The following is a 20,810-nucleotide window of genomic DNA, read 5'->3' as shown; positions in this document are numbered from 1 at the left end:
GAATTTCTTTCTCTTCTTTTCTTTATTTCTTCATTTCTTGGGTGCTTCTCGGCGATGCTTAGTGCGCATCAGATCAATCTCCAAGTACATGTAAATAGTGTTGTGACTAAATTTTAGCAAAACTGCGCGAGCACATGCACGAATTATGGTACGATGACAGTGTGTATGGCTTTGGGCTATCAGTGTGAATGCGTTTAATGAACGATCGACAAAGTATGTTTATAATACGCCGAATATGCATTGCGTCGTATACATTCGTGTGCAGGGCTTTTTAGCGAAAATGTCGAATGTTAAATAGATTCGTTCTGCGCAGGATTAACATCGTATAATACGTACGAGTATTTCATCATTTTGCATACCGAGCTCTGTTAATGAATGTATGCAGGTCTGTCAACGATCTTTGGATAGATTTGTCCGGATGTTTCGGATGCAGCATTTTACGCCGCCCGCAAAAAGGCGCAAAAGACGATAACTATTCAAATCAAAGATTAGCCACTTAACGTCCTCGCGTAATCGTACGCGACACTGTGACGACGGTATATGAGTCGTTTATGACAAAGTGATGTAGCGATTCGGGCCTTAAAGTACATACACGTTTCAACGAGAATCTCTCTGATATGTAAACTAATCGATCCTGTTGAGGTGTTCGGAACGCGCGAAAGTACAGCACTTTGAAAATGCGTAAACGACTGATATAACATCCCCGACTTTTGAAAAGTGCATAGAAATACGGTGCGCCGTGAGGCGCGTTTAAGGGGATGCTGGAGTTGCTAGTGAACTATTTTTTCACTATAGCGATGGTAATTGCAGTTTCGAAAATTCTCTTTATTACTTGTGCAGAATAAAAAGTCCTTTTCCACAAATGAAGTATAGATAGAAAGAAAGTCCGCTCTACAGGACTTTATATTCAAAATGGAAAAAAGTTAAAAACTTGCATTTGTCTTTTCTAACTTTTTTCCATTTTGAATATAAAGTCCTGCAGAGCGGACTTTGTTTCTATCTATACTTCATTTGTGGAAAAAGATTTTTTATTCTGCACAAGCAATAAAGAGAATTTTCGAAACTGCAATTACCATCGCTATAGTAAAAAATAGTTCACTAGCAACTCCAGGATCACCTTAAGGGGAAGCTGGAGTTGCTAGTGAACTATTTTTTCACTATAGCGATGGTAATTGCAGTTTCGAAAATTCTCTTTATTACTTGTGCAGAATAAAAAATCCTTTTCCACAAATGAAGTATAGATAGAAAGAAAGTCCGCTCTACAGGACTTTATATTCAAAATGGAAAAAAGTTAAAAACTTGCATTTGTCTTTTCTAACTTTTTTCCATTTTGAATATAAAGTCCTGCAGAGCGGGCTTTCTTTCTATCTATACTTCATTTGTGGAAAAGGATTTTTTATTCTGCACAAGCAATAAAGAGAATTTTCGAAACTGCAATTACCATCGCTATAGTAAAAAATAGTTCACTAGCAACTCCAGGATCACCTTAAGGGGAAGCTGGAGTTGCTAGTGAACTATTTTTTCACTATAGCGATGGTAATTGCAGTTTCGAAAATTCTCTTTATTACTTGTGCAGAATAAAAAATCCTTTTCCACAAATGAAGTATAGATAGAAAGAAAGTCCGCTCTACAGGACTTTATATTCAAAATGGAAAAAAGTTAAAAACTTGCATTTGTCTTTTCTAACTTTTTTCCATTTTGAATATAAAGTCCTGCAGAGCGGACTTTGTTTCTATCTATACTTCATTTGCGGAAAAGGATTTTTTATTCTGCACAAGCAATAAAGAGAATTTTCGAAACTGCAATTACCATCGCTATAGTAAAAAATAGTTCACTAGCAACTCCAGGATCACCTTAAGGGGAAGCTGGAGTTGCTAGTGAACTATTTTTTCACTATAGCGATGGTAATTGCAGTTTCGAAAATTCTCTTTATTACTTGTGCAGAATAAAAAATCCTTTTCCACAAATGAAGTATAGATAGAAAGAAAGTCCGCTCTACAGGACTTTATATTCAAAATGGAAAAAAGTTAAAAACTTGCATTTGTCTTTTCTAACTTTTTTCCATTTTGAATATAAAGTCCTGCAGAGCGGACTTTGTTTCTATCTATACTTCATTTGTGGAAAAGGATTTTTTATTCTGCACAAGCAATAAAGAGAATTTTCGAAACTGCAATTACCATCGCTACAGTGAAAAAATAGTTCACTAGCAACTCCAGCTTCCCCTTAAGCTATTTTCTCAGAATTTCTTTCGAGTGATGCACGAATGTTGGTACATTTTCGTTTTGAAGTTTAAAGCAAACACTGCCGTGATGAGAGAAAAGCCTACATCAATTACGGGAAAGAAAGGAAAGGAAAAAGAGGACACGCGTGAACAGAAGGCAAGCCCGCTTGAAGATACGTCGTGAAGGTATCTCGGAATTGAATCCTTACCGCGAGGTACATCGCATCGTCTTTAATCTTTCGTTTCGCGTTCCTGCGTGACACGTTCGAGCGTGTCGCATAATCGCACTTGCGTATGTGTAAATTGCGTTAGGTCGAGCGGTTGCGCGGAAATTCAATGGTTCTTCGTTGGTTGTACGGCGCGACTTAGCGTAGCAAGGATATTAGTGTTTTAGCGAGAGCACTAACGAATTAGTAAAACGTCTCTCATTTCGTTCTAGTTGATTCAAGAGGAATCATCTTTATTCCGCTTAATGCGCGCGCTAATCAGCGCGATGACTTCTGGTTCCCAAACAGTAAGTTATACTTGCTCTGTATATGTATGTATGTGTGTATGTGTAAATGCAACGATAACAAGATTCGCGCACACAGGCGACGAATACGAAACGTGCGTCTCCGAAGTCAGTAACAAAAAAAGCCGATGGCTTCTGCAGCCATTGCTATAGATAGTCGTAAATGTAATTTTAATTTGTAATATTTCGTCACATGTTCTAACAGTATAGGACAACTGCGCTATGGGCAAGGGCGAGACGATTCCTCTGATCTGTCGCCGTAATATCTTCTTAACTGTTCCCATCTCCCCTCCTCCCTTCGTCCCGCGATGATGATAATAACGATCGTGGTTCTTCATCATCAGCTCCACCGTCATGTCCCTTCAAAGGTATTAATGTGCCCTTGCCTGGGGATTGCTTGACAAATTTTGATATATCGGATTATCTGATTAAAAATTGTATTTACTATTATATTATAATCATACGATACGCGCTGTACGCAGAGGAAGAAACAAATTTTATTTACCAAAAAATACCAGTTTTCTAATAAAACTCTTTTTGTGAAGGAGAGCATCGTTTTATTGTGTACTGCGAGCGTCATTGCTTTGTCACCCAATCAAGTCCCCGATAAATCGTTGTATCATTTGAAAAGCATGAGCTGATTTCAAGTAGGCCATTGCAAGAGTCACCGAGTCATAACACAGGAAGATAGCGCAATCGTAAACAATATCGCATTCGATATACGACAACTCATTCGTGATACGTTGTTTCGTAGCGATTTCGTTTGACAGTTCGCAAGAATAACATGAAAGTAAATTTCTTCATTAATTCAACAGTAATGTAATTACAGTATCGTGGCTCACTTTCGCAATGTACCGCACGAGCTTTTATGCTGCAGTATGAGAAATCGATTGTGCAATTTTATTTATGTTCTCCTCTTGCTTAAGGCATTACAACCGCCGATTTCCCATGCGAAAGTTATTAACGCTCCCAGGTATTAACAGTACGTGGTGTTCTTAAACTCCATGCATTAATCATCCCTTTCCCTTGTGATTTCTCACGTGGGTTTAACACTCTTGAGTTTGAGAAAATTTCTTTCTCAAGTGGTTCTACAGTGTATCACAAAAGTCAGGTAACTGTACTGTTGCAGAACAAAACGGGAAGTATCCGTTCCCGAAATATCAAACCCGAAACACCTCCAACGATCAAACATCGACAAGTCTATCGATTACGATAATGTAGCCAGCTGCATGCAACGCCTGGATGAGGAATCAGCGGACGATGGACAAGAAACTGGCAAAAATATGGCGAAAGACAAAGAGGCGGGCGACGTCGTACGTTTACCTCGTGACGTAAATGCTGATCTCGACAAATACACTGATCAAGACGAGAAATCGAGTCTCTACGACGACTACGAGGCAAAAGACGTCGCGAAACGTGGCATTCTGGGCAGCCCAGAAGATTACGAGGAAGAGGACGATGACTCGTCGAACGTAATCGAAGATATGGTTGCTATGAAAGAACAAGGATTGCTAGATGAAGGGATAATCGAAAAGAGAGCAGCACAAGGAGATGCTCGAGTAAAGAGGGATCAATCCGTTCCAGAAACGCTTGATAAATCCGAGTCGAGTTTAAACGATCCGGCAAAGTTAGAAGAGTCGAAGATTGCAGCAAAAGATCCTCAATCGCGCCAGGTTTCTCGTGTCGAATCGTTAGCTTCCAATGGCACATCCAAGATCAAAGGATCGAACGAGATGATCTCGGGATCGAGCGGTGCTTCCAACATCGACCAAGCGACAAACGCCGTTGCTCCACTCAAGAGAGCCGAATCAAATGATGTGGAATATGAGAAGCGCGTGGAGGAAGAAATTCAACGGAAGATCGATTCGATCAAGGAAGAGATTCAACGTGACATCGAAGTTTATCGACGAATAAACGATATCGAGGAGAACAACGCTAGATTCGAGGAGGAGTTGCGGGATCAAGAGCGCGAGGAGAGACAGAATTCCGAGGGAGAACCGATCGAAAAACGTCAAACTGTAGCTAAGAGATCGATACGAGGAAATGACAATGACGGAGTCAGTCCATCAAAGAGCAGTGAGAAGCGAGCTTTGAAGGGAGATCAGCACGTGAGAGAACTGCGACGTCGATCTAGCGAAATCGGCAAGTCGGACGTTTTGAAAAAACGTCTATCGCGTAGAGGTGACATAAAGAAACGAGCCACGGCTAATCACGACGAAGTCTCTGGACGACTATCTTCGAAGGAACTCTTCAAGAAGAAACGCGATCGCACTAGGCAAACGTTCTTGGTGAACAATGATCACCATCGATCGAAAAGAAGGCGTTCGAGAAGCTACGCATCTCCACTTGATCGGACAGGCGTCAGACCGGAAAATGAATTACTTATTACAGATCAAGATTTGAATTCTTATACGGACAATAGAATGGTAAGACCGGAAGAGTAGATTAAAACCGAATATTAATTTTTGTGCAAAGTATATCATAATGTATTGCTAAAAAGTAATGTCTAAATCTAATTTAATAAATGAAAATAAACGATACATTGCAGAATCAAATACCTTTACCTATCGCCAGCGAAGGCGAGAGTAATGAAGAAAAACCAAGTCCCGCTGTAGCAGGACGCCCGAATTCCTTGGTGTCTATTACCGAAAGTTCACAAGATTTGAGTCCACGTTTAGCGAGAGAGTACAAAGAAGCCTTCGGTGGGTTGCAGAGTGAGCCCGGCAGTGCTCTGGCTAGATTTAAGCGAATTAAACGCGTACTTGGTGGGTTTGACGCGAAAATTTAAAGTTTCTGATAAAACCGCTTGGACTTTCTTCGAAAAACGCAATGTATGCTAAAATGTTTTGCTCGCGTGAAATGAAATTGTACGAAAAAATATGACTATATTCTTAAGTCATCGTTGCAGTAATGAACATCTAAAATAGTAGGAATATAAGCGTAGACTTATACGTGTAACAGAATATTATAGACTTTCACGAAAACGGCATAGTCCATCTATAATTAGAGAAAAGACTCTGTAGCTGTAGGGTAAAATACCAGTAATCATGAGACACTCGGAGATTGCGAGTCGATTTAATTGTAGCCTAAATGAACGATATATAAATTCTTGACAAAAGTGAATATCTATATGTCTTCTACCGCTAATTACTTATAAATTTTTTACGCCGGCCATGTAGAGCGTCAAAAGATATAAAACGAGTTTAATTGCTTCTTGGACGCTTCTTACATCTTAAAATATTACAAGCTATTTAAAAAACATTTCGCAAAGTAAACTGCACGGTCGCCAACATTGCTTATGCGCATAACATTACGCATGCCCTGCGTATGCGCTCGTTCCATTAATTTATTAACTTTATTTTGATAAATTTTAATTTATTAACAGACAATAAAATTCAAATTAATCAATTTTTAACTTTCGCACAGTGTGTACACACTAGAGAAACGTTATATACAGCAGTGACTCATCGATCGTCGGAAGGCGTTGCTTATCAGTTATCATCATAGATCAATTAGGAACCCGAAAAACGCAATTACTTTAGAAACTGCAATGAAAACAGAATGAAAAACGAATTTCTTACGTGATTAATCATGGAATTTATCTTTCTGTTTTAAAACGAATTCATTGCATTTTCCGTAAATATCTATTATTGTTTTGGAGACGGAGAGAGACGGAGAGAGAGAAAGAGAGAGAGAGAGAGAGAGAGGAAAGAGAATAAAGTTGATCTTATATGCAAGTAACGCGGAAAGTAATTTTCGCGTTCTCCGGGTTGCTTCTTAGCGCCAATCGAGATAAAGAGATAAAGAGAGAGAGAGGTACCTAGGCAAAGACATAGACGCTTTGTAGACGTTCAAGATTTAATTAATAAAGTTACGTTTAAACACGAAGAAGACACATAAATCGTTAATCGCTTTTTTGTGCGCTTACATTATGGACGCCGGAAATAGAGATGATGCACCGAGTGCCGGCGTGTCCGTAATATTTCAAAGTATACAATCCACTCTCTCGTTCCGTAATATCGTTCTACTTTACAACAATATAAAACAGTTATTTACATCGACGGCTAGAAGAATCTGAAAACGATGAAAATTCGAGAAAAATGTTTGATTTCGAGAGAAATTTCCTCGCCAGTGTGCGTGTAATATGCATACGCGTGTGCGAGTGAGCGTTTATATATCTCCTGTACGGATCGAATGGTGTTTTTGACACCGTTGCAAATAAAATGTAATGCAATGCAAAGCGAATCGGGATGGTTCATGCGCTCGAGAATAAAGTCTGCACCTCGTGAACGAGACTGGTGACGAATTATTATCCAATTACGCGATTGATCGACGTATTTAAACAGCGACATAGTTACTTACATAGCTGTTAGATAATATTTCTTCTTTTTTTAAATGCAGACTGACTATTTGTAGCATGTTGCAAAAATTCACGCGCGAATTGGTCGTGTCACTTTGGTCGTACGTGACGATCTCGCGAAAGAAGTGTAACGCGCTAGCCATCCGCCGCGATAAATTAACAGTTAATTGATTGGATTAGTGCGAATATCAGTCTGACAAAAAGGCTCGTTAATAACAACGCTCAGGCACCGATCGACTGTGAGAATCGTGTAGACTACGCTCTCTTATCTTTGACGATTCCGTTTATCAACCTCATTCGCTGCTTAAATGTACGAGATTGGAACATCAACGAGAGAAGTGAATGAGATTGAAGGTCGAAAATATTTGCGAAAACTTTTGAATCACTGTACGATCTTGGATACTTGCGGAAACTTCTCTCTGCATTGTGATATGTGTACAGCAAATAATGTACAAAGCGAATGAACACTGATACGAAAGAACGCATTTTATTTACCGACGCATCGCAAATCGAACGAATCGCAAATATCGTGAATGCAACGATCGCGACAGGTGCAAATATAGAAATGTACATATAACCGATACGAGCGAGCCACACACGTGGCAAGTAACCTGACGGATTTGGCTTAGCATATAGTGTGTGTCGAAAAAGAGCTGTTTCTTTTTTTTATTTAAAAAAATCGATGTCTGAGAAATGGTGTTCACAATAATATAGTACAACAACGTAACGGTATTACATAGGTAATATGTATAATATTTATATATATAATGTTATTTATAATAATAGATAATTTTCTTTTTACCACAGTAACATGGCTATATACAAATATTACAAATTTCTTTCATTAAGCCCTCACGGATCGACGTGATGGATCGATCTGGTGCGAGACTAGGCAGCGACGCTTCTCCGTAACGTACATTTTTCCGCTGCTTATCTTATTTTCTGTAATTGCACGTTGCAACAGACGCAATCTTAATTAATTTTAAGCCAGTCTCTCCTTCCCTCGATGTGATTAAAACGGAGGGAGAGAGAGATAGGGAGAGAGAGAGAGAGCGCGTGTATGTACGTGTGTGTGTGTGTGTGTGTGTGTGTGTGTCTGTATTTTTCAAGATACGTAAAGATAAGAAAAAGAAAGAAATGGGGGGAAATGTTTCTTATTTGCAGACGTAAGACAATTAGGGATGAAATTTAGAGTGATACAGAGGGAAAACAGCAGAAAAATGTGGATTAGAACCTGTTCCGATCGGGATTTCGCATAGCGCAGAATAAGAAAGCAGATAGAAATTTACACGATTATGTTTGAATCTGCAAAATTTTCCTGAGGATACTTTGGTCGTGCTGTTGGATCATCTCGTTTCGTAGTCTTCTTGATAACAGGAAATGTGACTCGGCAGAAACTTCATCTCATTTCCTGCTCTCAAAAAGATTCGCCTTTAGTAGCTTGATTTATAATGATTATAATGATTTATAGCAATCCGAATCGTAACTAAATAAGATCAACATCAACTCGATTGCGGGATGATCTTACATTCTGCCCGTGAATTTTTCTGTGCTCCTTACATCTCCCTTTGCAAACCTCTCGTTTCACAGATAAAGTGACAATTAGAAATTGACGTCACGATTTTGGTTAATATTTAACTTGGTTTAAACCTTATGTTAAACGACCGACGATCATATACATATGTCTATATTGCATGATTATGAATCGATAACACGGTCTTATAATCTACGACGAATATCTACGCGTTTTTGGCACCTCTTGCATTTGCATATACGCGAACGAGACTTTGCAAGTAAAGGAGAGAGAGAGAGAGAGAAAGAGAAAAAGAGAGCGAGAGAGAGGGAGAAAGAGAGAGCGCAAACAGGAAGAGAATTTCATTTCTATTACGATAAAACTTTTCGATATATCGATGATTCGACTTCTGGTCACATTTTAAATATGTAAAAATTATTGTTAAATTTCTTCTGTCAAAGTACACGTTCTCCGCAAGCTTTCCGTCGTGTAAAAAAGCTTCCGTAGACACGAAGTGCACCGCCCTGATGACGTAAAACGGCAAAAAGGTAAACAGGATTACACTTCGTATTTACTAGAACTTTTTAACACCGTTTCGACATACATCTTACATTTACCTTTATAGGACAGAGAGAGAGAAAGGGGAAGGGAAAAGAGAGAGAGAGAGAGCGCATGATCTATATTTATAAGATATGAACGTGACATTTCAGCGATAGCGAATTCTATTTCGTCACTTTATACGTCTGTCCGAATATCAATCTATTTAAAATAGATTAAATAGTGAAAGAAAAAATGTACATGTGTATGTCTATGCGTGTGTATGTGTGTGCATGTGCGCGCGCGCTGAAGTATGCACCATCAAACTCAGGCTACCGTATCCCGTAGATTCTATATCCGTATTTCCCGGTATGTCGTAGCCTGACTCCGTAATACTAACTGTCTACATCGTGTTATTAATTAGAACAAAGAGCTCAAATGTTACCGAGAAAGGTATGATACGTTCTACTTACGATCCATATAGATATAACGGTCGCCTTCGTCGCATTTCGTGATCGTTATCGATTATCTTAGCCTGACATTCGATTAACACTATCGAATGTACATAAAGTATAGTATATTACTTTCAAAAAACAATTGACAATCGCCAAGGGTACACGCATAGAAGATGAACGTTTTCTTTCTGCTCGTTATTATCACTGCAATTATCCAGCGACAAGACAAGCGAGAGAAGCAAGTATCGACAATTTAATTGACGAAGATTAAAAATTATAATTAATCCCTCCTCGCGTGATATAAATGATAAATAATGGTAATGATTATCGTGATCAACAGAGTTGTACGCTTGAAACGTGGGAAAGACCGTCTCAAAAAAACTTGTTTCACGCAGTTTCTTCGTTGAGACCGCCTTTGAATTTCCTAGACTCAATCGTTCAGTATCACAGATCCGATCGTAATATTTGATGGAAAAAGAAATCGAGTTCACTACGAGAAGAGGAAATAACAAGGAGAATCAGCCAGACACATCAATCAGACGAGGTACTAGGTACCCCGCTAATAAATGTTTATAATCGTATGCTGTTCGCAAGAGGATGCAATGAGGAAAAGGAAACGTAAAAATCTAGATTGCTGCTGGCGTGTACCGCCGATAGGCATCTCCCTCCTCTCTCACTTCTATGTCTTTATGCGTATCTTTAAACGTTCCTCCATGAGGAGCGTAATCGATCGTCTTCTCTAGCTTTAAATTGGCCTAAACGGTAGATTACATCACTATAATTGCATTATGATAAAAGCATGTATAAATCAGTAAACATTTTCTTTTGTGCTTCTTAGAGATCATACATGATACAATGTACAAAGTAGTGTAAAATAAAAAAAGGGTTAATAAAGATTTATATATATTACTTAATCGTCAAGTAACGGTTTATCACGAACGGGAGACAACTTTCGTTGATCACTGACTTGTTTCCAGAAAATATTGCACGAAAATATTACCCCAAGTACATGCTATCCGTAGAAACAAATCGATACAAATCTGTCAGACATACATATTACGTACATAGTCGCGAAAGTAAAAAGAAAATGCACAATATCGGATGAGAGACAATTAACGCAAAGGTATCGGCAGAAACCTATGTAGAAATCCATCGGCGTAACAAAAATTGACAAATATTTATACATATTGATGCGCGTTTCCCTGCAAATCCGCCAGTGTCCAACAAGTGGTTCCCCATATGTCAAAGTGTCTTAAGACTTACTCGCGACACCAGGACAGAATTTACTTTATCCTACGCAATAGTCGTACGTTGGGTGTCGGTAAATGAGTAAAATCTCTCCCCTTAAAGTCGATCTAACCTAAAGTGGGCTTCAGCGCTGGAATCCGATATGACCATCGTGGGATCGGCGAGCATCTGCAGACCGTCCACGTCGATCGGATCGAGGCCTTGCCTGAGAGCGTCGTCCGACGGGAACATCTCCGGATCGAAATCACCCATCATTGCCGTTCCGAGATCTTTCACGAACTCTGGATTCGTAAGATCGTCCGCACCAGAGAAATCTGCAACGCAGCAGCGAGATTGATTATTAGTCCGCCGAATCATTTCGCGTTTGCGCGACATGCTAGGCGAATGAAACGAATAGAGGTCATCTCGACTTTAGAGTCTCGATTAAGGGGGGAGCCTGCTTCAGAACACTGAAAATAAGGTATATTTTACGAATTGTTTTTGGAGAAACTATACAGCGGATCATTATAAAACTTTGATGCATTTATTAGTACATGTTTAAAGATAAAAAAATTATTCTTTGATTTGAATATATCGCTTGTAGAGGTCGTCCTGGAGAAATCTTAGTGCAGCCGCGTCGCCGGCATTGCAAATTGGTGAGCATTCTCCTGCCTCCGAATTTCGTCTAAACTGAAAAATTGAAATATCTTCTCGTTATTTATGAATTCCCATCGTCGATGAACCAAAGAGAGAAGAAAAAAGTTGAAAAGTGCCAAAATGGTGGAGCTTAGAACACAAAAGTACGATTTTTAGGCAAAGTTTTTGAACTTTTTCATGCAAAAATAATTGTTTAACTTAATGTTTTTATGAATATTAAAGGTTCATCGACGATGGGAATTCATAAATAACAAGAAAATATTTCAATTTTTCAGGTTGGATGAAATTTGGAGGCAGGAGAATGCTCACCAATTTACAATGCCTCCAGGACGACCTCTACAGGCGATATATTCAAATAAAAAAATAATTTTGTTTATCTTTAAACATGTACTAATAAATGCATCAAAGTTTTATAATGATCCGCTGTATAGTTTCTCCAAAAAAATTCGTAAAATTATACCTTATTTTCAACGTTCTAAAGCAGGCTCCCCCCTTAAAAGATACGCTATCGCGTGTGATACACGTGCAACTACCTGTGAGAATGATCGTAGGTGTGTTTGGAGTTTGCGGTGTGAGCTGCTGGGTAGCGGTGGACGTCGTCGTCGCGGGTTGATACGCCATTTGTGGACTCGTGCTGAAGTACCCCGCGTCACCGCTGCCTAATTCGCCGCCGACGTTAATTATATCGTTCTGGTGAAACAAACAACGTAACGAATTTAATGGGTGAGGATGAGAGACACGCAATGCATCGATTACGACGACATGTACAAATCTCGCAAGTAACGAGAACGGTCGATCCTCTTTTTGAATGTACGTATTCACGGCTCGATCTACTTACTTGAGTGTAATTCGTCGTGTGATTCGGTGATCCGATGTACGTTCCGATCGTGTTCGCCTGCACCGGCGTGTCCATCTGAAGTAGAGAAAGAAAAAGAAAACAAGTCGGAGAGATTATTGGCCTGGCATTATTGGAAAATTTCGCAGAGATTATGCAATCGCGGCAAGTCGCGGTTTCATCTGATTCATCTTTAAGTGAGCGCGACTTTGATTCATCTTGCGTGCAAACGAACATCTCTCGCCCCAAATGCTTTTTATAGAATGATCCGCGGGGGACGCTGTAGCGCGAGAGGGAAAGCAGCGGAAGAGGAGTATAAAGGGAGGAATAAGTACGATTGAACGGTAAACACTCGTTCGCTCGTGTTCCTCGCTCCAAGATCGAACAAGATCGCCCGTCATCTTGCTCGCGACTTTGGAATCTATCGGAGCATTGGTTGCGCTTCGATTTCGTTTAATTAAAGTTGTTTTCATTTAATCAGCATCCACAAGTAACTTGTTACCTTTATTCTGCGTATCCCTATTCCGTGATTTCACGTATAAGCTATTCCGTGGTATTTATCTGTATTCGTCCAACCTGTCGCGCAGTTCATAATTTTTCTTCTGAAGAAAAATTCGAGTGTCGGCTATAGATGTCTCAACGAACGATTCGAGTCTAGTTTGCGCGGATTAGGTTGTTTGATTCGAATCGACCCTTTTGATCTCGCGAACGTCGTCTTTTCCATTCGTTCCATTAAGCCGATGGCTCGGCGCGTAGCAATCCGTCCGTGAATATCAAATGCCACGGTAACGGCCACTTGTGCGTGTAACTGCGAGGGAGTAAAAAGAGGGTATCGTTGAGGCCCTGCGCGATAAAACTAGTCCTTCTGAAGCGCAGCACGCACAATGGTAATTTTGGTATGTGCATACGTAAAAACGAGTTTGCCGGTTTATCAAACAGAAATATAATATATGCCGCGACGCGCGATTATTATTAGCCTCCGCCTTTTAATGAACATTTCATAAGAGTCGCACACAGTACTACTCCTCGCTTACGGTTTTAACAGCGCATTTAAAATTTCTCGTACAATGTTTTAAACATCGGTACGCGTGACCTTATATTTTCACCGCGAGTAATATTTTACATTAATCTGCAAATATTTCACATGAGATCTGATATCTTTCTGTTTTCTTCGCTGCATGTATACAGGTGAGTTTCACGCACGGGAATACATTTGGCACGTGCACATGCAATATGCACCTCCGCTATTTGAAAGCGCCGTGAAAGGAACGGCACTTGAATTCTTTTCTAATACTAGTTATCCAGCTTGTGGTACGGTGTAGCAGTTATTCGTCTCTTGATTTAATAAGCGGATTGAAAAACATTTACACGGAGTCACGGAGTCGCAAGGCTCTTGGAGAATCGTTCTCTTTTCTTGCAAACGTTGAATATAGTCTTAGCACCGAATTTGCAGATAAAAATGCTTCAACTAATGGCGTAATGGCGATATTTCACCTCTATTTGCGTGGTCCAGGTGCAACCGAGTTCCATCAGCTGCTGAGCGAATTTGGGCCACTCCTGACGAATGCAGGCAACAGATAAATAGCAAGACTTAAGATATAAGTCTAGAGGCAGTGTAATATCAAACGTAATTAGCCGCAACTAGCCATAATTGTTCGATAAACGTAATTGGCTGGATCTTTTGTAACTTTGACAAATTCAGTATTCAATTTTCGGCGCAGTCGTAACTAATTACGGTTATAATTTTCTATTAGATGCATCTCATTAAGTGAAGAATATCAAAAATCATAATTTGACGTCTTTGAGGAACGGAAGGTTTGGCGATGTAACAGAGCAGAATACCAAGTGACTCTAACAGAATAATTCATACGAATCATTCGCTGGGAATAATTCATCGCGTGGCATTAATTATAGCCTTGAAGGTCAAATCGGCTGAAGAGGAATGCATATTATATGTATTGACATTCGCGGAATCAATTGTCTTGCATAGTAACTCTAAAAACGAGTATCACTCGCGAAAACTGTTATACATCAGCGATAAACAATTAAAACAACTAAGTAAGTAAAGTGTACATTCTTTTTCTGACGAGTGTAAGGATGACCGAAACAAAGCAAACTCATTTTGCAATTCCATTCTTATTCAATTATTATATTTCGATTGCTATCACTAATCCGTGCTCGCCTTTATCTCGCTTCTGACCTCTGCTATTCGTTAAGTACAACAGCATCGGATACTTACCAGTCCCTTCGACATGCATAAAAAAAGATTGAGCGCCGATTAGGATCGGATATCCTTTAATTAATTGTAATTTATGGATCGTTCGTTTACAGTTTATACTAATCGAGATTGTCACAGAGATTACACGGAGACTTATCGTTACAGCGATCTCAATGATAGAAAAAAAAAGAAATTTATTGCGGCGCTCTCTCGATCGAAACTATCGAATGTCTTTATCAGCGATATCGAAATGAAACGTGCGAGTACTTTGAACGTTGCGCGCGTATACCTACAACAACAAGCGTCGTAGCATGCGGTACGCGCTCTCTGCGGAAGCCCGGATGCAATTATGTGCAGCGTAAAACGTGCAGCGCGTGCGTCTTACGTTGCAATCGCACGAGCGCCGACAGGCAGACTGACAAAGTCTAGCTGTCGCGTACCATCAAATATGTATGAATTCGCAGTAGGAAATGACGTTTACTTCTTCCGAAGGGGTTGACGTAGACGAAAGTTATAAAGAGTTCCGATGACAAAGATAAGAACGATAAGAGTGCGTTAATAAGAATCGGAAGGATGACGGGACAAACATCCTTCTGACAGTTTGGAGAAGAATGAATCTTTCGTTCCGAGCGGATGGTCGTGCGGCCGATTGATATTTCACGTATACTCGTCTCGTCTTGAAATTTTAAAATGGTCTCGGACGCATCCATTGGCTGTCACTAGTCTGCCTTAATTGGCGGAGATGTTGGTAAATATTTTAGAGCTTCGTTCTTGGGATGTTTGCCCGTAACACTTTCCACGAAATTCAAACGCGCAAATCACTTCCTTTTCAGTCATGCTTAACAATGGATGACTCACGTACCATCGTGAATTGTTCAAAATCCTGTTGGAGTGCCGCCGCTTGCGCCTGATTGATGAAATAAGTATTCTGATCGATAGCATCGGACGTCAAGCTGGGTGGACCCGGATGTCCGGTAGGACTAGGCGGCGCCGATGGATTATTGCTGTAACTCAGAGGACTTCCCTGAAACAGGAAGACGCGTTGCTCTTAAATCTGCGAGTCGTAACAGCTTGAAATTTATGTTCAGGATAAAACTGTATTTTCGCAAGTCAGTCAAGTTATTACGGTTTTTCCCAATACTTTATAAGCACGTGAAGCAAAAGAAATGATCTCACTTGAACCGTTAGACTAGGTGATGATTGCGGCGACGGTCTGTTCACCGACTGCGTGGACCTGTACGATCCCAACGAATTGAGCTGCTGATGTTGCTGTTGCTGTGGCTGTGACGTTTTCTGAACGTTGAGCAGAAATGGCAATGTACAATACGTAAAGATTACAACCTAATATTACAGAAAACGTTCATTTTCTGCCAACGATACTAACTGGACTTTGCGGTGGCACAGGACTGTGCGGTTGCTGATAGAGGTAGTGGCCAGCAGTGGGACTGTGAGACGTCGGTGCCAGCGGCGCCGATTGCTGCGGGTAACTCTGAAGATCCTGTTGCGAAGTACTTGTGCTGTTTTCCAGTGCCACACCCTGCTTCATACCCATCGCTATTAACGATCGATCGTCGTTCTGTCTCGCTTCTTTCATTTCTCTCTCTCTCTCTCTCTCTCTCACTCTCTCTCGCTTTTTTTCGCGCTTTCGCGTAACTAGACTCGATGGACTATATGGACGCTACACAGTCGCAGCAGGCTCGCGTAATCGATCTCTACACTGTTGATTACAGCATCGGACTTGCGGAAGCGGTTCGCCGCGACGACGACGATGACTCGATTGCTCGAATTCGCAGCGTCTCTCTCCAATGTCCGAAAGTTCTGCCTAGATATATGCATCGAAGAATCCATCTCGCAAAATAAAGAAAAGAGGAAGAAAGGAATAGATACGCAGCTTCGCAAAACGCAATTTGCTACGACGTAAATATAAATGATTCACGTACGCTAAAATTATCTTCAAATTATCGTTATGCAATGGGTTTTTTTTTTCCTTCTGCGGCAGGTGATATGATTTTGTACGCGTTTCCCGTTTTCGAGTCCGACGTTACGCTGCGGCGAACCAATAACATACGCGATGCGTTCGCATACACGCGTTTCACTATTGATTGTATTTCGTGTTTATCTGCGAGCTCGGTGCTACAACAGGCAAAACAGTAAAAATGCCACGGCGTTAACAGCCGTCGCGCGACTAAGAGAGGCAGCAACACAAGCGTATATGTATATATGGCTATTACATACGTCGTGAGAGCGAGAAACTGGTGTGACTACTAACCTTACATGTGTGAAGAAACCTAGAGTTAACAGGCACTGATAAATGGTTCTGCAAAATAACAAACACAAACAACCACTACAACAAAGGCAAAATAAAAAATAAATGGAAAATTAAGAGAGAAACACACAGAGTGACAGCGGTAAACGCGCGCGATATTTCGTTGCCGTCCCGAGCTTCTCGACTGTCACGTAAATGCACGTCCTGATATTAACAAACGGGAACGAACGGAAAAAAACTGCACTGAAATCGCTAGATTTCCCGTCAAAAATATATCGCCCCGATGCACGCTTTCCTCGCGAGTATCTCGCGCGATTTACATCGCTCCGTTTTTTTTTTTTTTTGCAGTATGATTTAATCATCAAAATTATCGAGCGTAAACTCGATAAATGTTATTAGATCTTGTTAATAATGTCAGGGCGCATTTAGGTCACAAGTACTTTTCATGGCGTGCTCCGAAAGTTTCATTTTGAACTTGAGGACTGCATAAACCGCGGCATTATATTCTTGTCGTGTTTTTATCAAGTCAGATTACTGCGTTAGATTACTGAAAGAAAATCAAAGTCGTTATTGAACCACAATTACATTTGTGTGTCCAAACAGCGTGATGGCATGCCGAGATTTGCCGTGTCGCGAAACATTTAGATCTCTCTTTGGATAAAGGCCTTTTCGAACGATACTGTATCAGCGTGAAAGCGATTCAATTACATGCGATAATCGCTACTTGAGCTTTTTTGCATATTTACGCAACGTATGATTTACTAAAGACAGTGCTTCTGGCGAGAAATAATATATCTCTCTGCAAGTTCTCTTTCTTTACCGTATCTGTACATAGTTAATTCCTCATTAAATAAAGAATTTTGCTTGCACCTTCTTTACGAAAGCAGCAGTGCAATATTTTGATATCTTCTGGCATCTACTCTAATCGAGACGGACTAACATTTAACAAAGCACAGAAAAGCACAGAGAGTGTTCTTCTCATGCAACCATTGCATCCTAAGTCGCATTCTCCAGCCAACAAGTCATTTGACGGAACCGAGGTAAATTACTGGTAATTTCTTCAAACTGCACGTGTCTCTTTCGTAAATTGATTTGCGATGCGTTTCCCAATTATTCTAGTTTCACGTATTCAGAACCGCGTGAACACGCGCTCTCCTCGATTCCGTGATCCGCGACTAAAACGGATACGAAATATCCGAGTAATACCGATATCATTGCGCGAAACGAGCTCTACGTTAGCCAAGGCATGTCCTCGAGGTTTATGCGTACATGAAACCGGTTTTCAACGAGAACTATTAAGCTAGTTCTCAGATCGATTCGAGTCATTTTTCGGATATCTCGCATGCTTTGCAACATTCCGCGGCAGCGATTTTTAATCGAGGTCTACGAGGACTATCGTCAGTTACAAAATATATGCGACACGTCTAAGAAAAGACCTGCCTGCACATTGAGTCTTTTCGAGGCACAAGACAATTCTAAAAACAAAGTGAGAAAAGGAAAGGTACATTAGATTCGTGTCGCTCGTAATTAAAAATCCGCTGCGCTACAATTACAGTAGGCACAATCTACAGTAATACGGGGCCGCGAGGATATTTACTTGGACGCTTGACGGATTGTGATCCTGTGAAAAGGAGAGCCTACCAGCTTGTGCCAAGCTGGTCGGCGACAGGTTTGTGGGACTGCTCGTTTGAGGACTCTGGAATACACCAGCGGTTTGACCATTTCAAAAAGAGATTCCCGTTTTCGGTGGTAAATTCTACTCGTCTACATCGTGTCCGTACAGTGACTCGACGATTTCGCTCGCATTTCGAAGCGGAAGAATAAAAAAAGGATATGAGGTGAACGATCGTCGAAAAAAGAGAATGACGGGGAGAACGCGATGCGAACGAACAATTTCGATATCGACATCTGCCTTTTAACTTCTTTAATCGGATATTCTTTCGTCGACGCCATCAATTGTAAAACGTTGAGCTAGTTAGCCGATTTCACTGCGTACGATACAAAAACAAATTGTTTAATATCGATATCGACGAAAGCTGTTTTTTAGGAACAAGAAATATATTTTTCCCCGTAAATGATATTTATATTAGCAATGCAGCAAACTCATCATCCTCCAACCACGGATACCGAACAATTATAATGTATTTCATCGTAAGCCATTGTGCGGTGTTTCAGCATCCAAGGTTTGCAAAAATGCACGGTTCGTTAAAGAATATGCTGGAGAAATGTCTGGGCCACTGCAGTTGTAAATTTTTAAGTTCTTTCATTCGACAGAACAAAGGACATTGAAAATTCTAATTGACGCTCGACGGCTAATTTATAAAACATCGCGGTTTTACCGTATATAGACCGGATGGATTAAATTACCCGTTGAATAGCAATGAGTACTGTTGCTTATCTATCGCACCTATGTACACGATTCGTGAGCAATAATTGAAATCATATTTCAAGTTTCATATTTCATACGTGTAAAATTGCTGCAAGAAATGTATTTGTTAATACGAGCCAACGTGTGCGAGAAAAATATCTAGACGATATTGTAAACATGGACTATTTTTAATAAATTGTCATTTTGAATGACATATTACAGAGATATTTTCCGCAAACATTGAAGACAGCTGGAAAAAATGAGAGAAAGACACGTCGCTGTAAAAGCGATGGAGACGCGTTTTGAAACGTGCAGCCTCGCGAGAGAAGTGCGTGTAAAATCGACAAGAAAGAAAAAGAGAAAACATAATTGTAGTCGGCTTATGTGTGATTGGCGAATGACTTACGTTGCTGAACGGCGTACTACTCGAATGATCCTCTTGATCCAGGGGAGTGTGAAGGGGTGAAGGAAAGTGCACGTTGCTCAGGTCGGGTAACGATCCTGTATTGTTGCCTATCGGTATTTGCTGCCCTGGTGGTTGCGAGCTTGGGTATATGCTGTAACAGAGAAAATTTCACGCAACTGTTATAATAAATTACCGCGGAGACTCGAGAGACTGATTGTCGAGTCAATCGAAAAGGGTGAAATTTTATGGACTTTTTCGTAACTGTTTGAACACTTAACGCGATACGTACTTGATCCCAGGCACTCTAGGCATTTCGCACGAGGATCTTGGTCGTTCGATGAAGCTGTGATGAGAATCCCTGTTGTCGCTACCGCTTCCGGTCATAGCGTGTTGATCTGTTAATTACAGAACATGCAATTTATGAAGTTTCGCATTTGCACTATTAGATGTAAATGCGCCGTTCTGTTTGTGGCTGATGCATTTCATTTCGTTCCGTTCATTCAGAGCTAATTTACCATGGTATCATGTACAAAATAATCATTTTCGCGTACGGCAGCCCCTGTTACGATCGTGCAGAATGCATGTGTTTTTTAAACTTAAGCTATCCGATTTCTCTGGCGCAACGTAATACCGCTTACTAACGTTACTACCGTATAACGTTTCGTATATCTCGTTGTCAGTGCGACATCACTTTCTAGACTTTCGTGATCAGCATCTGACGCGATCTGAGGATAACTTGTAGCTTTTATCAAAAATGTATCGTGAGATACATGTGAATAATATGTAATTCATGCATTTACGTGCGCGGTACGACGATATTAATTCCTCGCTTAAGAGAACGAAGCAGAGTATTGCGATTAACGAGGTAACAAGACGATATGATAATGACGGAATTTCCGAGCCGAGTTATTCGTGAAAGCGCGTCGAAACTCGCAGCAGAGAAGTTTTGTTAAAATCGTGGCAGTTTACGCAGGATAAGTTCATACAGCCATACGTGCGATACAGAAAAACTATATTATTTACTCTGTTGCGCGAATATTTGATCACGCTCGAGTCCTAAAACTGAGGCGAAACGCAATTTCGCGTTCACGCAAAATAAAGCATACCGCAAGTTGAAACCGCTTTGCCAGTTTGGTAAGATTATTAAATATTAACGGTTGATGAAACGGCGTTTGTGTGTAAAACGATGAATTTCACGCAGGGTGCCTCTGATTAATCGCCCTCACGGAGAGTTAC

The 20,810-nt window shown here is 40.5% G+C and overlaps 2 protein-coding genes across 4 annotated transcripts in view; one reads left to right on the top strand and one right to left on the bottom strand.

Moving 5' to 3' along the window:
- Positions 1–2,158: 2,158 nt before the first annotated feature.
- On the top strand, positions 2,159–8,313 carry LOC113563128 (DNA ligase 1-like). The gene is made up of 3 exons (XM_026974325.1): positions 2,159–3,709; positions 3,851–5,172; positions 5,265–8,313. Exons 1-3 carry the CDS (start codon positions 3,611–3,613, stop codon positions 5,518–5,520), a joined length of 1,677 nt encoding a protein of 558 aa, XP_026830126.1. The 5' UTR covers positions 2,159–3,610; the 3' UTR covers positions 5,521–8,313.
- LOC105285045 (CREB-regulated transcription coactivator 1) overlaps positions 5,794–20,810 on the bottom strand; it is a 33,918-nt gene continuing 18,901 nt past the window's right edge. The window contains exons 4-14 of one of the 3 annotated variants that reach the window (XM_026974332.1): positions 19,864–19,969; positions 19,575–19,725; positions 18,398–18,496; positions 15,919–16,074; positions 15,711–15,827; positions 15,397–15,558; positions 14,556–14,561; positions 13,811–13,873; positions 12,320–12,394; positions 12,015–12,171; positions 5,794–11,159 (exon numbers count right to left, since the gene is read on the bottom strand). In XM_026974332.1, the coding sequence (XP_026830133.1) occupies positions 10,942–11,159; positions 12,015–12,171; positions 12,320–12,394; positions 13,811–13,873; positions 14,556–14,561; positions 15,397–15,558; positions 15,711–15,827; positions 15,919–16,074; positions 18,398–18,496; positions 19,575–19,725; positions 19,864–19,969 (1,310 nt within the window). In that variant the 3' untranslated portion in view covers positions 5,794–10,941. Of the gene's footprint in view, positions 11,160–12,014; positions 12,172–12,319; positions 12,395–13,810; positions 13,874–14,555; positions 14,562–15,396; positions 15,559–15,710; positions 15,828–15,918; positions 16,075–16,803; positions 16,852–18,397; positions 18,497–19,574; positions 19,726–19,863; positions 19,970–20,810 lie in introns of all 3 variants that reach the window. The other 2 variants (XM_020033521.2, XM_026974333.1) reach the window with 2 other exon arrangements.

This window comes from Ooceraea biroi, chromosome 12 (assembly GCF_003672135.1).
Source record: "Ooceraea biroi isolate clonal line C1 chromosome 12, Obir_v5.4, whole genome shotgun sequence".
Lineage (NCBI taxonomy): Eukaryota > Metazoa > Arthropoda > Insecta > Hymenoptera > Formicidae > Ooceraea > Ooceraea biroi.
Note: the sequence above shows the minus strand (reverse complement) of the source record. Positions and strands in the feature narration are given on the sequence as shown.

Coding starts and splice junctions, on each gene's coding strand:
- LOC113563128 (XM_026974325.1), top strand. CDS start 3,611: ATGAGAAATCGATTGTGCAATTTTATTTATGTTCTCCTCTTGCTTAAG. Junction 3,710..3,850: donor TTATTAACGCTCCCAGGTAT/TAACAGTACGTG, acceptor GTCAGGTAACTG/TACTGTTGCAGAACAAAACG. Junction 5,173..5,264: donor AGAATGGTAAGACCGGAAGA/GTAGATTAAAAC, acceptor ATAAATGAAAAT/AAACGATACATTGCAGAATC.